At 50.9% G+C, this 13,039-nt stretch overlaps 1 protein-coding gene and 1 pseudogene across 3 annotated transcripts in view; one reads left to right on the top strand and one right to left on the bottom strand.

The window, feature by feature from the left end:
- The window catches only part of LOC124703616 (disease resistance protein RGA5-like), a 37,495-nt gene extending 29,618 nt beyond the window's left edge, over positions 1-7,877 (top strand). For 2 of the 3 annotated variants that reach the window (XM_047235841.1, XM_047235842.1), the window contains 4 exons: positions 2,478-2,597; positions 3,086-3,342; positions 3,444-3,513; positions 6,901-7,877. In XM_047235841.1, the coding sequence (XP_047091797.1) occupies positions 2,478-2,597; positions 3,086-3,342; positions 3,444-3,513; positions 6,901-6,993 (540 nt within the window). In that variant the 3' untranslated portion in view covers positions 6,994-7,877. Of the gene's footprint in view, positions 1-2,458; positions 2,598-3,085; positions 3,343-3,443; positions 3,514-6,900 lie in introns of those variants that run through there. The other variant, XR_007003182.1, reaches the window with a different exon arrangement.
- Positions 7,878-10,114: 2,237 nt separating this feature from the next.
- The window catches only part of LOC124696740, a 3,560-nt pseudogene continuing 635 nt past the window's right edge, over positions 10,115-13,039 (bottom strand).

Below are 13,039 nucleotides of genomic sequence, written 5' to 3'. Positions count from 1 at the left end.
GAGGGGAAGTACATCTACGTTGGAGAGGTGTGGTCGCCACATAGGCCTAACCAACGCCACAAAGACCTCACCCTATTCTCCGGTGAGCAACGCCCAAAAGTCTAGTTCGCTTGTCCACTAAGGGATTTCCTTGAAGTGGAAACCAGGCCTTTACAAGGTTCTTGGGGCACACATCCACAACTGAATTGGAGGCTTCCAATAGCTGTAACAACACAACAACAACAATATCAAATCAAGCAACAACAACTAGGGTTTCCAAAAGGACCACTAGCAAAGGGGCCCTCAAGCAAATAAGGGGGAAATGTAAATCGCTTTGGTGAAGATGTAGATCGGAGTCTTCTCCTTCGATTCTCGAAAGATCAAGAGCTTTGGATGGTTGGAGGAGGAGATCAATTGATTTTGGTGGCTCAGCTTGCGTGGATGAACATGAACTGGTCGAGCAACCTCGGCTTGGGGAAGAAGGGGGTATACCCCCCTCGAAACCGAGCCGTTGGAGAAGAACAGGGGCGGAAATTCCAGTTTAAGTTGGGGCCGGAATCCCCCCCCCGCCCCCGGAATTTCCGGGGGGGGGGGGTCGAGTGGCTCTGGAACTTAAGTCCTTCCGATTTTTGGGGACCGGAAATTCTGACTTTTCTGATTCTTCCTTTTCAACAAATGACTCTTCCCTTTTAATTCTTTACATTATTAAAACAATATAGATCATATATGCACACTAAGCCACATTAGATTATCACACATGTTGTCATCAAACACACAAAACCATAATGGTGTAGAGATGTTCTTTCAATCTCCCCTTTTTTGGTGTTTGATGACAACATACGGATTTGCAATAAAATCACTAGCAAGAAACAACATGTTGCCAAAAAGATAGAGACACTCCCCCTAATGTGTCTATATAAGTAATTTGCTTTTAAATACAAATGCACCACACATAGATTCGAGTGATCTCGAAACAAAAGCTAGGCAACATGAGTAACAATATGAGCAAGAGATAATAATCATATATAGTTGAGACTTTGAGATAGAGATCATACCAATATGGTGATATAGAATACCGAATACCATAAGTTACACACCATATAATAATGCATAGTCTCAACATATAGAATACCGAAATTCATGTCTCACATAACAAACCATACTACAAGCCCAAATCATGATAGGACTAGATTAATGTTAGCCTTGAGCTCATACGTGTTTTCCTTAGGATAGATGAGGTGACGAAGGATATACAAAGAGATATTTCTTGGTTTATGCTCTTTGATATGGCGCTAGTGGCTGAAACCAGGGTTATGTGTATCTAGTGTACCCTAACTTTCTTCGGAACTGTTGTAGTTGTCTTTAAGAAAATCTTAGTTAAGAGGGTTCATGTAAAGAACAGGTTTCAAATCACGATCGATTCCCTTTTCAAAACATGCTGCAGCTCGGTCACTTCCTCTGTGCCACAAATGGCGGGTCGTGATCGATTATCTAAGACAAACCACATGGCGACTTAACTCGTGGCGTCTTAATCCTTGGGTCAGTTCAGCTCTCCTAGCTCTTTGGACGAGTCAATGTAAGGCGGATTAGCATCACATCCCCATGACAAGTGCAAGCTTGTCATCTGCCGGCTAACGCATTCTAGGTCAATTGTCTGGCTTAAGATAATAAGAACAAGTTAAACATATGGTTCCACAATCGAATCACTATTCGATGACATATGTAATTTTCATTACAGGACGACTTATGAATACACGGAATAATGAACCCCTCTAGGGCACATATTCCTAATTTGGTGTTGGAGTATAATTACTGACCCTCTCCGTGCGGACTTTTGGTTGTGTTGGCTAGTGCATAAAACTTGACATGGTATCAAAGCCTGAGGTCTTGGGTTCAAGTCTCGGCTACCGCAATTTTATTAGAAACTGCTCTGGCCTCCCTTTCTATCCATGGAATAGGCCTTCTCATGTCTAACGGTTCTTCTATTCACACGTTGGCCTCTTCGAGTCACGCGTGAGAGAAGGTGTTACATTATTTGCGAATTGCCTAGCCCTTCCCATCAGTTAGGACAGATGGATGAGTTGGTTAGGTGTATAGAACTTGCAACTATAGGTTCAGTGTTCAATACCCAAGTATAACAAATATTTATCCATTAGTCTGAACTGATGAAAGGACTAGACAATTCATATATACTATAGAAGATAAGACAATTCATATATACTATAGAAGATAAGACAATTCATATATACTATAGCAGATAATACTTCTTGGAAGCCAGAGGGTTTAGTATGGTTTAGTATGGCAGATGTATGATATGAAAAACTCCAATGGCACTGTGTTCGGTTTAGGTTCTCAACTTTTCATGTTTTTTTTAGCTGAAAACTTTAGGGGATGCCTTAATACTAGAAGTCGAACTTTTCATGTTACAAAGTTGAGCATTGAATTTCTTAGTTTTGTGCTTATACTTATTGAACTTTAGCTTGTTTCTTCTTCTGCAGATGGTTCATGCTACACTTGTTAAAGACGTTGGCTGTGATCGTGCTGCTGACATCTGGAGTCTTGGCTGCTCCATTATTGAGATGCTCAATGGAAAACCTCCTTGGAGCCATTATGAAGTGGTAATAACCTGGAGCGTTTAGCTTTACAGCAAGGTTATTAACATGCATCTCGTGACTAGTAGTCTGTGTAGCATGGATAACATCATATAACTGGAGCGCTTAAGCTAACCATATTATTGGTTTGTATAAACAATTAAGGCATGATGACGGTCAGACTCCAGTAAAGTTGATTCTATAAGAAAGGTCTAATGTTGTACAGACGTGAGTATTCAAACCTGAAATTTCGTTTTCATGTACTCAGGTCGGAGCTAGAACATAGAAAATCAGGCTGTCTAGCCTTAATATACTATGATCATGCAAGTTTATTTTAATAATGTTTTCAATGGAAGTCTTAATACGTTGTATCTTCATACGCACACATGAATAGTTATGAAAGGTAATCAGAAGTGTTGTCACGAGTTATTGATCTTGGTAATTAGTAGTCTGGGTACCAATATCATAAAGTTGCAAGGAAGAGCTATTTCTAAGAAACTTTTTCTGTACTACAGCCTGCTGCAGCATTTAAGGTTTTGCATAAAGATCCACCACTTCCTGAAAATTTATCTCAAGAGGGAAAGGATTTTCTGCAATGCTGTTTGAAAAGGAATCCAGCGGAGAGGCCAAGCGCAAGAGAGTTGTTGAACCATCCATTTGTCCAGAATTCAATCCATGACAGCAAGCATGTTCAAGAAGTCATTACAGCAGGCTATGAGGAAGTCATTAGAACAAGCTGTGATGCACCCTTACAAGGGGAAACTACTACTCGGTGAGCAGCTTTGTTTCACTTATTGTTCAGTGAAATAGAATGGTTCATTTATTCGATTTTCGTTTGCTGATCTTTATATACCTCTGTTTTTTTATTTCCAGTGGAGCAACTGATGATAGTGGTAGGCCTTCCGAATCATCAGCTTCACGGTTGACTCCCCAACCAGTCGAGGTAGCCGCGCCTTATCCCCCACCCCCACCTCATAGACCCTCCAATCCTGTTTCTTGAGCATGCCAATATTGGGATTTTTTTCTTTCAACAAACTGAACCTGCTCTCGGGACTATGGCGAGGCGGGGCGAGCTGACGCCGCCGCCGGCCTGATCTCCCTCCCCCGACGTCCCCTTCGACCTCCTCGGCGCCCTCTCTCCAACCATCCAAGCGAGATGTAGAGGCCGAGTCTGCCGACGCTGCCCCGCTGCCGTTCCCGAAGTTTTTACTCGTCGTCTCCATGCCCGCGATGGCGGTCGCCCAGGCCTCGCCGCAGCTGCCCTCGCCTCCGGCAAGTCTGCTCCTGCCGTTCGTGGGCGGTTGTTGGTGAGGCGCTTGTTTCTCCCCAAGTCCGTGAAGGTGGCCTCTCCGACACCACCACTCGCCAGCGTCTTGTCTGGCCGGTCGATGGAGTTTCTCCCTTCTGGTATGAGCTCCCTTGCTGCTTCGTCGGCGACCTTGACCCCACCGGCAGAAGATCAAGACCTGTCGCCGCCTCCGCGCTTGAGTGTGGTTTGGGTCGACGACCTCACTACCGAGACCCCCACTGCCGTGGGGATGAGTTCTGCCCGCGTCCTGCGTCCCCTGCGCCGTTGCTGCCGCTCCTCAGCTCCGGCAAGTTCAAGGTTGCGCAGCTGCATCAGCGGGATGCCGCTCTGTCGCGGGGGTATGGCGACTGGGGTATGGGCCTCCCTCGCCGGCAAGGACGATGACATGGATGAGCATGAGTTGGCCCCGATGAGGCCAGTGGCTACCCAATGCTCGTCCCTGGCCGCTCAGCCCGTGGGGCGCGAAGCGAAGGCGAGCAGTGGTTGGCAAGAGGTGTTGCCCCGGCGCAGTCCGAAGTCACCAGCCTCGGCTCTGCCCCCTCGCCCCATCCCGGCTTGGCTCTCTGGTCAGTGTTGCAGATGCCTCGCTCATGGGCATCGTGCGGTTGTCTGCAAAGATCCCTTTCGGTGCTCCCGTTGTTTGGAGAACGGTCACCGTGGGCGTGAATGCTGCAACCCCTGGCGTCCTCTCACCTCGCTGGCATGCCTTGCCGCGCCTCTAGTGTCCTGCCATGTCGCCGAGCATCATCATGCTTCAGCTTCATGTGTGGGTTCGATGGGATCAGCGCCTCCCTCCAAAGAATTTCGTTGTGGGTCTCGGGCATCGGTCGTTTCTACTCCTGCTGGCTCTGTTCCCTTGTCTGATGTGGTGTTGCAGTCCACTCTGGTGGCTCAGGTTGAGCAGTTGCAAGGTTGCTTGGTGCAGATTGCGAGCTTTCTGGAGCGGGCAGAGGCTACTTTGAGCAATCTCTCCTTTGCCGGCTATGTTGGAGACCACCCATACATTGTGTCCTCCTAGTGAGGTTGGTGTTGACTCCACAGAGGATTGGGGAGCGGAGCTCTATGGATGCTTCTCTCCTCGTTTCTGGGACGGTCCGTCGTCGCCGTCGTCCGCCTTGCCCTCTGCGTTGTCTGCCACTGAGGGCGAGGCCATTGCCGCGTTTGTCACTCCGGTGCTGCAGATCATGCCTGATCTTCAGGAGCTTCGTGGGAGTTCTACTTTGCCTCTGTCAATCAAGCATATGGAGGGGGATTCATCGCCGACCTTGTGCTCACTCAGAGATGTGATTTCCGCGCCCCACCCACCGCTGCCGGCTCTTAATCCAGATGCTCTCTTTGCAACAGAACTTTGCGACGTGCTCAGCAGCTTGGAGGCTGCTATTCCTGGATGCGGAAGGGCAATTGCTTGCATTTTAATAGGAACGACAATCAAGTGCAAAAGTAAAAAGGTGGATGATCGCCCTCGTAGTATCGGCACCCGGAAAGAGAAGACACTCAAGTGCAAAGGCAAGAAAAGTGGCGCCACAGGAAAGGCGCTCGAGGCTGCTTGATGGATGATATTTGTTTCTCGCCCTGTCCTCTTGGTTTGGGTATGGTGTCTGCTCCTCCTTGTGTCGCAGCGTCTTTGCTTCGGCATTGGTTGAAGGTAGTCTAGTTTCGGTTTAGTGGCGTTTCGAGTTTGGCTTGGTTGTTTCTCAGGTCTTGAGTGGGCTTGACTCTGTGTGAGAGTGGGCATCACCATGTGATGGCTTTGTTGTATGGTTTTCGTCCGGTTTTCCGCAAATTAACCGGACACCTTCTTCTTAATCAATGGATAAGGCAAAGCTTTTGCCTTCGTTTAAAAAAAATATTGGGATCTACACTCTGGAACCTAGGATAGTTGCATTGTAACATTTTAGAAGGATTATGGTATACACCAATTTTCGTACAAATTCTCTGGAACATCAACAAAATGTGCAAATGAACAACACCTAGACTAGAAAACATGATTTCCTATGTTCAAAGACAAAGTAGCACAACAAAACGTATCGGTAAATTTGCATATGTCCTTTGATATTGTGCTACCAGTAACCCATATTCAAGAATATGATTGGATCTGCCATGCAAATAACTCAGTCAACTTACAATCGCTGCCATATATTAAGTGAATATATTTTTAAAATAAAAGCTGTTACTAACCCAGTAAGTATATTACTTTGTTAAAGAGCAAGCATATGTTGCCTACTTGCCTTCCTGTGCAAAATCTAGTCTTTTTTTTTATCAAATACAATTTTCCTATAGTGGGCAAATAGCATGTTGGCAAGGTTTAAAATTGTGGACCTCACTGAAATAAACAAATTTTTGTAAATTCTTTCAGATTTTGATCTATCAAAATTGTCTGAGTTTTAACAAATTTGACGTAATTTCAATTTGGTTTGAAATTACTTTGAATCTGACTCAAAAAATTTAGGTTGCAATTGTTTTGGTACCCACCAAATTACTGAAATTTTGCTGATATTTTAAAGCCCTATGCTAGTGTGGTGCATACCTACAGTTCTATTGCTAGTTGCTTGGATAACTAGTTTTGCATATTGTGTCATTGTAGTTTGAAGGTGACATTACCTTTTTTTTATGTGACATCCTTAAAATCTTATTCTGTTAACTCTTTTTTGGGATTTAGCTTTGGTTTTTTTTTGTGGTGCACAATAAATTATTCTTTGCTTGATACTTAACTTTTCACCATTTTGTATATACTATCGACATCTCACCATTTTGTATATTATTCGACATCGCACCATTGTGTACACTATTCAACTACTTTTGCTCGAGTTGAAGCTGCGTACCGCCGTGCTACAGCTGCGGCTGCTAACCGTTTTAAAAGTTTCAACATTCTGCCGAGTATTATCATGTCTACCGCTGTAGCAGCCAAGCGTGCTAATTTACCGCTGGATAGCAGCTCCCTCATTGGCACAAGTATATAGCTAGCACCATCACATTCCTGCACCACTCTCCTCACCCACCTACGTTTCTCTCGATGGGCAGGATACGAGGCGGAGGGCGAAGCTCCCTAAGGGAGGTACCATCTTGAAAGAGATCTTTTATTTGATTGGCCGGAACACCAAGAAAGTGCCCTGACACTGCCACAAGTTCCAACAGCAGGGGCGGCAGTGGTGGAAACGACTGCTGAAATATTGTGTTTCGTACTACGGAGAAGTTTTCAAGTTCTTACAGACCAGCCTAATCGGTAAGGGAAGAAAACAGCAACCAAGATGAGTACTACAGAAATAACAACAGAAACAACAAGACACAGGCTACGACTTGAGAGCCAAGGGAATATGAGATCACAAGCTCCAGTTGCGCCCCATGAACGAAAACTTTCCTTGCATATGTCTATAATCTTCGGGTGGGAGTGGTGACCTTTTCTAAGACTCTTCCTTCTTTTCCACAAGTGCCAGGCGATAAAAAACAACAAGGCCGTCAGAGCTTTTTCTTGTTCTACGGGGGTTTCTGTCGAGCAAAGCCACCAATCTTTCAAGGATTGGCTTAGGGAAGGAGCTCCCAAGGATTCTGCTAGCTCTACAATATTGTTTGTCAACTACCGTTTGATTATATATGCTTCAATCATTGCTGGAATGCCTCCGCCAGATGCTTTTTGAGATTTCTCAACCGTTGCTAGATTTCCTAACAGATACGTGATTACATGTCTCTTTACTTTACCTCCTCACTGCTATTATAGTTGCATGCTCTTTGGATGGTTATATTTGTAATTTGAGTTTTTTTGGGGGGGTTTGAATGTGGGTATTTACTATGTCGTTTTCATCTCACATCTAGTAACGATTAGTATCAGGAGTTCAGGACAAGCAAAGAGTAGAGGCATATGCAATGCTCATGTTTGAATGGAAACGTTCCAAGTCAAAAGAAGAAGAAGAAGAATAGAGGCATGTGTAGTGCTCATGTTTCGTTAACAAGTGTTTACGTGTTTGGAAGAACATGAATCACTAATTATCCATTTTATTTTATGGCGGAGTTTGCTGTTAATTATTTTAAATGTATAAAAATATAATCAAACTGAAGCGCAATTGAATTAAAAAAATTTTTTTTAGAGAAACAAGGCAACACCCCTGGTTCCAATTATATTGAAACCAAACCAGCCAACCTACAGCATCCAGGGTTTTTGATACATACTTTTTTTTTTTTTGAAACGGAGTCAAAAGATTTGCCTCATCCATTAATTAAGAAGGAAGTGCCCAATTTTTAGGAGAAAATTGAGCGAAAACCAACAACACACACTGGACACCCCGGCCAACCTGGCTATCCACACGGAGCACACACGCTATCGAGAAGAAAAGCCATCGATGAGGATGTCATCGAGCGTCATCGTCGTCACTCCTCCACGAGCCAGCGATTCCGACTTCACCTTAGACGACCGCCACGAAGACCCTCGCCGCGAACGATAATGGAGCCATTGTGAGCCTATGCCAAACAGTCGACCCCCAAACACGTCGAGGAGGAGGCAGCTCCGACTTCAACCGTGACCTTCATAGGAGAAAGTTGCACGCCTTGCACAGACGCAAGCACCAATCAAGTGGCATCGTTGCCACAAGTCGCCTCGCAGCTCCGACTTCACCATCACGGCAGGGGTGACGAAGGACATGCCGCAACTCCGATCCGCTCACCATTGTCATCGTTGCCACGCAGCCCACGACGCCAACACCAACCATCTTCCATGGGTCCCTCGGACCAAAGCAGCTCCAAATCGATGCCCTCAAGAGGGAAGACGACACAAGAGCGCCGCCATCGACCGATCACGGCGGATCTAGGGATTACCCCGGAGCTTTTCCAGACAGGATGCCAAAATATCACCTCGGCGAAGCCTTCAAGAAGGAAGCGGCGCCCGAAGCCGTCGCCATCGCCGGCCTCGGCCAGCTGCCGGCCGGCCAGCCACCGAGGACAAGGCATTAGCCCGGAGCATATCACGCCATCCTGCTTCATGCTTCTGGCCAGACCACCTCTCTTTCCTCAACCACCATCACCACCACGGTCGCCACACCCGCCCCAGCCCTGGACTGCACCGCCGGCCGACCTCCGGGCGCCGGCAGAAGACCAACACCACGAGCTCCTCGGCGCCACTTCAACACGCCCATGGGAGGGCTGCCACTGGACAGGGCCACCGCCCTGGCCCACGAACGTCGGCGAGCTCCAGCCGCAGCAGGTCTGGGCGGAAAAACGCCCAGCACAGAACTCCCCGCTGCCCCGCCCTGAGCTCGACCTCCGCCCGCGCCACCACGCCGGAGAAGCCGGCGAGCAGCCGCCGCCACCACCTTGACCCACCGCGCGGCCCCTCGCGGCCCAGATCGGGCCCGGATGGCCCGCTCCGCCCGCCGGCTCCTCCAGCTGCGCCACGGCCGCGCCGCTGCAGCCCGCCGCGCCCAGCCGCCGAGGACGCCACCTGCGCCGCGCAGTGCCGTCCAAACGGCCGCCGCGACGAACGCCCCGCCACCATCTGCCCGGGGCCGCCGCCCCGGCGTCCGAGCTCCGCCGCACGCTGCAACCGGAGGACCCCGCCGCCCTTTGGAAACGGGGCCCGCCGCCACCGCGGCAAGGGCCGGCGGCAGCAGCGGCAGGGAGGAGGGGCAGAGAGGCTGTTGGTGGCGGCGCTAGGGTTTCCCCCGTGTCGCCAGAGGAGGGCGACGCGGGGGTGTCTCTCTTCTCACCCCGTTAACGTTTACCTTTTGATACATACTTATGCATTACAGCTCAACCTACTTATCATACATCACACAACTAAAACGACAGCAGATTTAACGCAAGACCATCTCCCAAACTGGACGATACTGAACATGCAAAAACAAGCACAAGTTTTACGCAAACTCTTGGAGCCCAAGCATCAGCACCCTTCAGGACTCAAGGACGGTCTAGGACTTTGAAGCCTGCACCATCACCCACCAGCATTAGGTCATTAGCTTCCAGGGTCCTCGTCAGATCCTCGGCAGTGATCAGCATTGGGCCAAACCCTCGCTTGTTGTTCATGTCACAGACCTCTAGAGTGGTTCTTGCCTAGTTAACCAGGCTCCGGCCACAACAGCAGTGGTGGCAGCTGAGCTAGCCTCTCCACCTTGCTCAGCAGCGTCGCCGGCTCTTCTCCATACAAAACACGCTCAAGTTTCCAAAGTAGTGGGCTACAGAAGTGCGTAGTAATCAAATAAGTATAGACCGATGGAGAAAAATATTTTGTGTTCGTCGACCTCAGCAGGCACTACTGCTTGGAGGGGTCGAGGACGTGCCCGGCGAAGACAATCATGCCGGTCACATCCTCCACAATGTAAAACGCAAACGGATGGTCGGCAACGAAATCCACTTGCGGAGGTGGCGACCACCGCTGTATTTCACATTCTTCAGCAGAGATAACCATGGTGACGACCGTGGCTTTGGTACCTTCCTCATTCACCTCGATCACCGCCTTGTGGATGACGTTGTCCACCACAATCGGCAGTCCAGAGCTGTCGTCCTCCACCATGTCGGACAGATCGGCCTTCCCGTAGAACGGCAGTCGGAGACCCAGCTTCGTAAGGACATCGACGATGCTGCTGTAGAAGGAGAGCTTGAACTTGGGCACCCTGATCTCACGGACGTCGACTCGTCGATGCGGCAAGTGGTAGTGCAGGAACCCGGGAGGGGCGCTATCGTGTCGAGCAGCCCTCGCAGGCCATCGTGTGCCTCCGGAAGGAAGATGCACATCGAGAACTGTGTCTCGTCAGCAGCACGTTGCGGTGGAGCAGCATACCTGACTGTCCGCCGTTCAAGCTCAACACGGCCAAAAGGAGCGGGCGTTGGTGTCACATTGTTAGTGTTACCTTGTGCCGCCATCCTGTACCGGAGTTTAAGCACCTTGAACCCGTCATGGACGGCCACGAACTGCCTCATCCGGCTCTGCATGAAGCACACGTCGACGTGGCTTCCGTCGAGCCGGTGGAAGGGCTTGTGCACGGTGTGCCTCCTGTCGAACGGCTTGCCCTCCCATGCGCCCTTAAAGTACACGGCATTGCCAACCACGACGCGGGTCGTCGCTGGGTCTATCGATCCCGGAGGAAGGACGGAGTTAATCAGGTTCTTCGTCTTCTGCGCCGCCCACGTGTTGATCTGCCCCCGCGCTTCCTCCGGCGCGTGGAGGAGGTCGACGACGCTGGCCTCGGCCTTGTACGTGCCCACGACGGCCTGGCGGAAGGCCGGTTTCAGCGGCCGCGTCAGGTCACTCCACACACCGCAAGCGAACGCCACGCTTGGCCCACCGGATTCTGACCGGTCCTTTAGCGCGGCCGCCATGCGCGTGACCAGCTCCTCCAGCTCGCGCCCGTGAATGCACGCCGAGTACATGGAGGATCTCGTCAAGTGTAGCACCTCGGGCGCCCGCGGAAACAAGCGCAAGCGCGATGTAGATGGACAGTGGGGAGAGGATCATGTTTTTGTCTACGCTCCCCTCAAAGAGGCGCCTCCCGAGCCCGGCAGCGAGCGTTGCCCACTCCAGTGGAGCTGGAAATATTCCTGCCCTACTTGACCCAAGTGCATCGGCGGCGGCAACTCGTATCCTCCAGCCGTGGCCGCAACAGGCTTTGTTGTCCACACCGGGACTTTGCCATCGGTAGGGTCCACGATATGCCCTGCGAAGAGTATCGCACCGGTAGACTCCTCGATAAGGCTGGACGAACGGGCCGAGCTTTTAGCTCGGCCCGAGTTTTCTTGGGCTCGCCCCGAGCCTGGCTCGGCCCGCGAAGAAGGCACACCGAGCCGAGCCCATATTTCGGGACCGTCGCGGGCTTTTGGCTCGGCCAGCTCGGCTCGGGCCGGCCCGAAAGCTCGCGGTATTTTTTTTTTACGAAACCAGAGAAGGCTATAGTGGGAGATTGGGCTGATTCTGGCCCGTTAGAAGAGGGAGCAAGGCAGATTAGGTCACGTACGTTTCTCCTCCCCATCCAGATCGAGAGAAAAGAGCTAGCCACCATGCCAGCCGCCGCCAAGCAGAACACCCACCGCCGCCGTCCCGATTTCGCTCGCCGTTCTTCTCGCTCCTCTCCTCACATCGCTGCTAGCCCCTCCACCGGACGCCGCGCCACCACCTGCACCCTCGTCCTCGTCCATGGAGACGTGCCCTAGCGCCAACGGCCAACAGCGCCGGTCGGCAGCCGAAGGTTTCCTTCGCTGCTCCTCACCATCCCGCAGCACAAGGTCGTCCTCACCACCAGCAGCACCCTCCCTGCTCCGGCACGACACTCGCCCTCGCCGCCCTGCCATCACCGTCGCTCTGGTCGCTCCTAACGCTGGTGCAGAGGTTGGACCCACATGGCAGTGACTCATTTGTGCTTGACTCGCGAGCTGCACCGAGCTGGACCGAGCAAACGCAAAGCTCGGGCCGAGCCCTTTTTTCCAGCTCGTTGGCCTAACGAGCCGGACCGAGCTGAGCTCAAAAACAGCGAGCTGAATGATGGCTCGCACCGAGCCTGGCTCGAGCCAGCTCGCGTCCAGCCTTACTCCTCGAGGATGAAACACGCAAAAGGGTGGTCGGCGACAAAATCGACCGTCGGCTCCTGCATCATCGGCGGCGCACATCCAAAAGCCATCGGCGTGGTGGTGACCGCCGCAGCTACGGTGCCCTCCTCGTTGACCTCGATGACGGCTTTGTGGAAGACGTCCTCAACGACCAAAGGCAGGCCGCTGCTGTCGGCCTCCATCATGTCCGACAGGTCAGCACCCATGCTGAACGGCAGCACAAGTCCCAAACGTTGGAGAATTCGGGTGATGAACTCAAGCTTGAACTTGGGAACCCCGAAATCGCCGACCTCGGCCGTGCTCGATGGCAGGTGGTCGTGCACGAAGCGTGGCCGAGAGGTTATCTCGTCGAGGAGGGCGCGCAAGGCGTCGTACGCGTCCGGTAGGAAGATGCACATGGCGTACTGCGTGTCTTTCTTCAAGTTGGCGGTCCGGGGGCAATTGGGCGTCCATCTATATTCTTGTTGTGGCATCTTGTACCGCAGCTTGAGCACCTTGAACCCGTCGTGCACGGCGATGAAGTGGCGGCTCAAGTTGTACATGAAGGGCGCGTCGGTGGCGGCGCCGTTGAGCCGGTGAAACGGCCTGCCCCTCGTGTTCCGCTCGTAGAACGGTAGGTCCCACTTGCCTTTGAAGT

The sequence above is a fragment of the Lolium rigidum genome, chromosome 3, assembly GCF_022539505.1.
Source record: "Lolium rigidum isolate FL_2022 chromosome 3, APGP_CSIRO_Lrig_0.1, whole genome shotgun sequence".
NCBI lineage: Eukaryota > Viridiplantae > Streptophyta > Magnoliopsida > Poales > Poaceae > Lolium > Lolium rigidum.
This window is presented reverse-complemented; position numbering and strand designations above follow the sequence as displayed.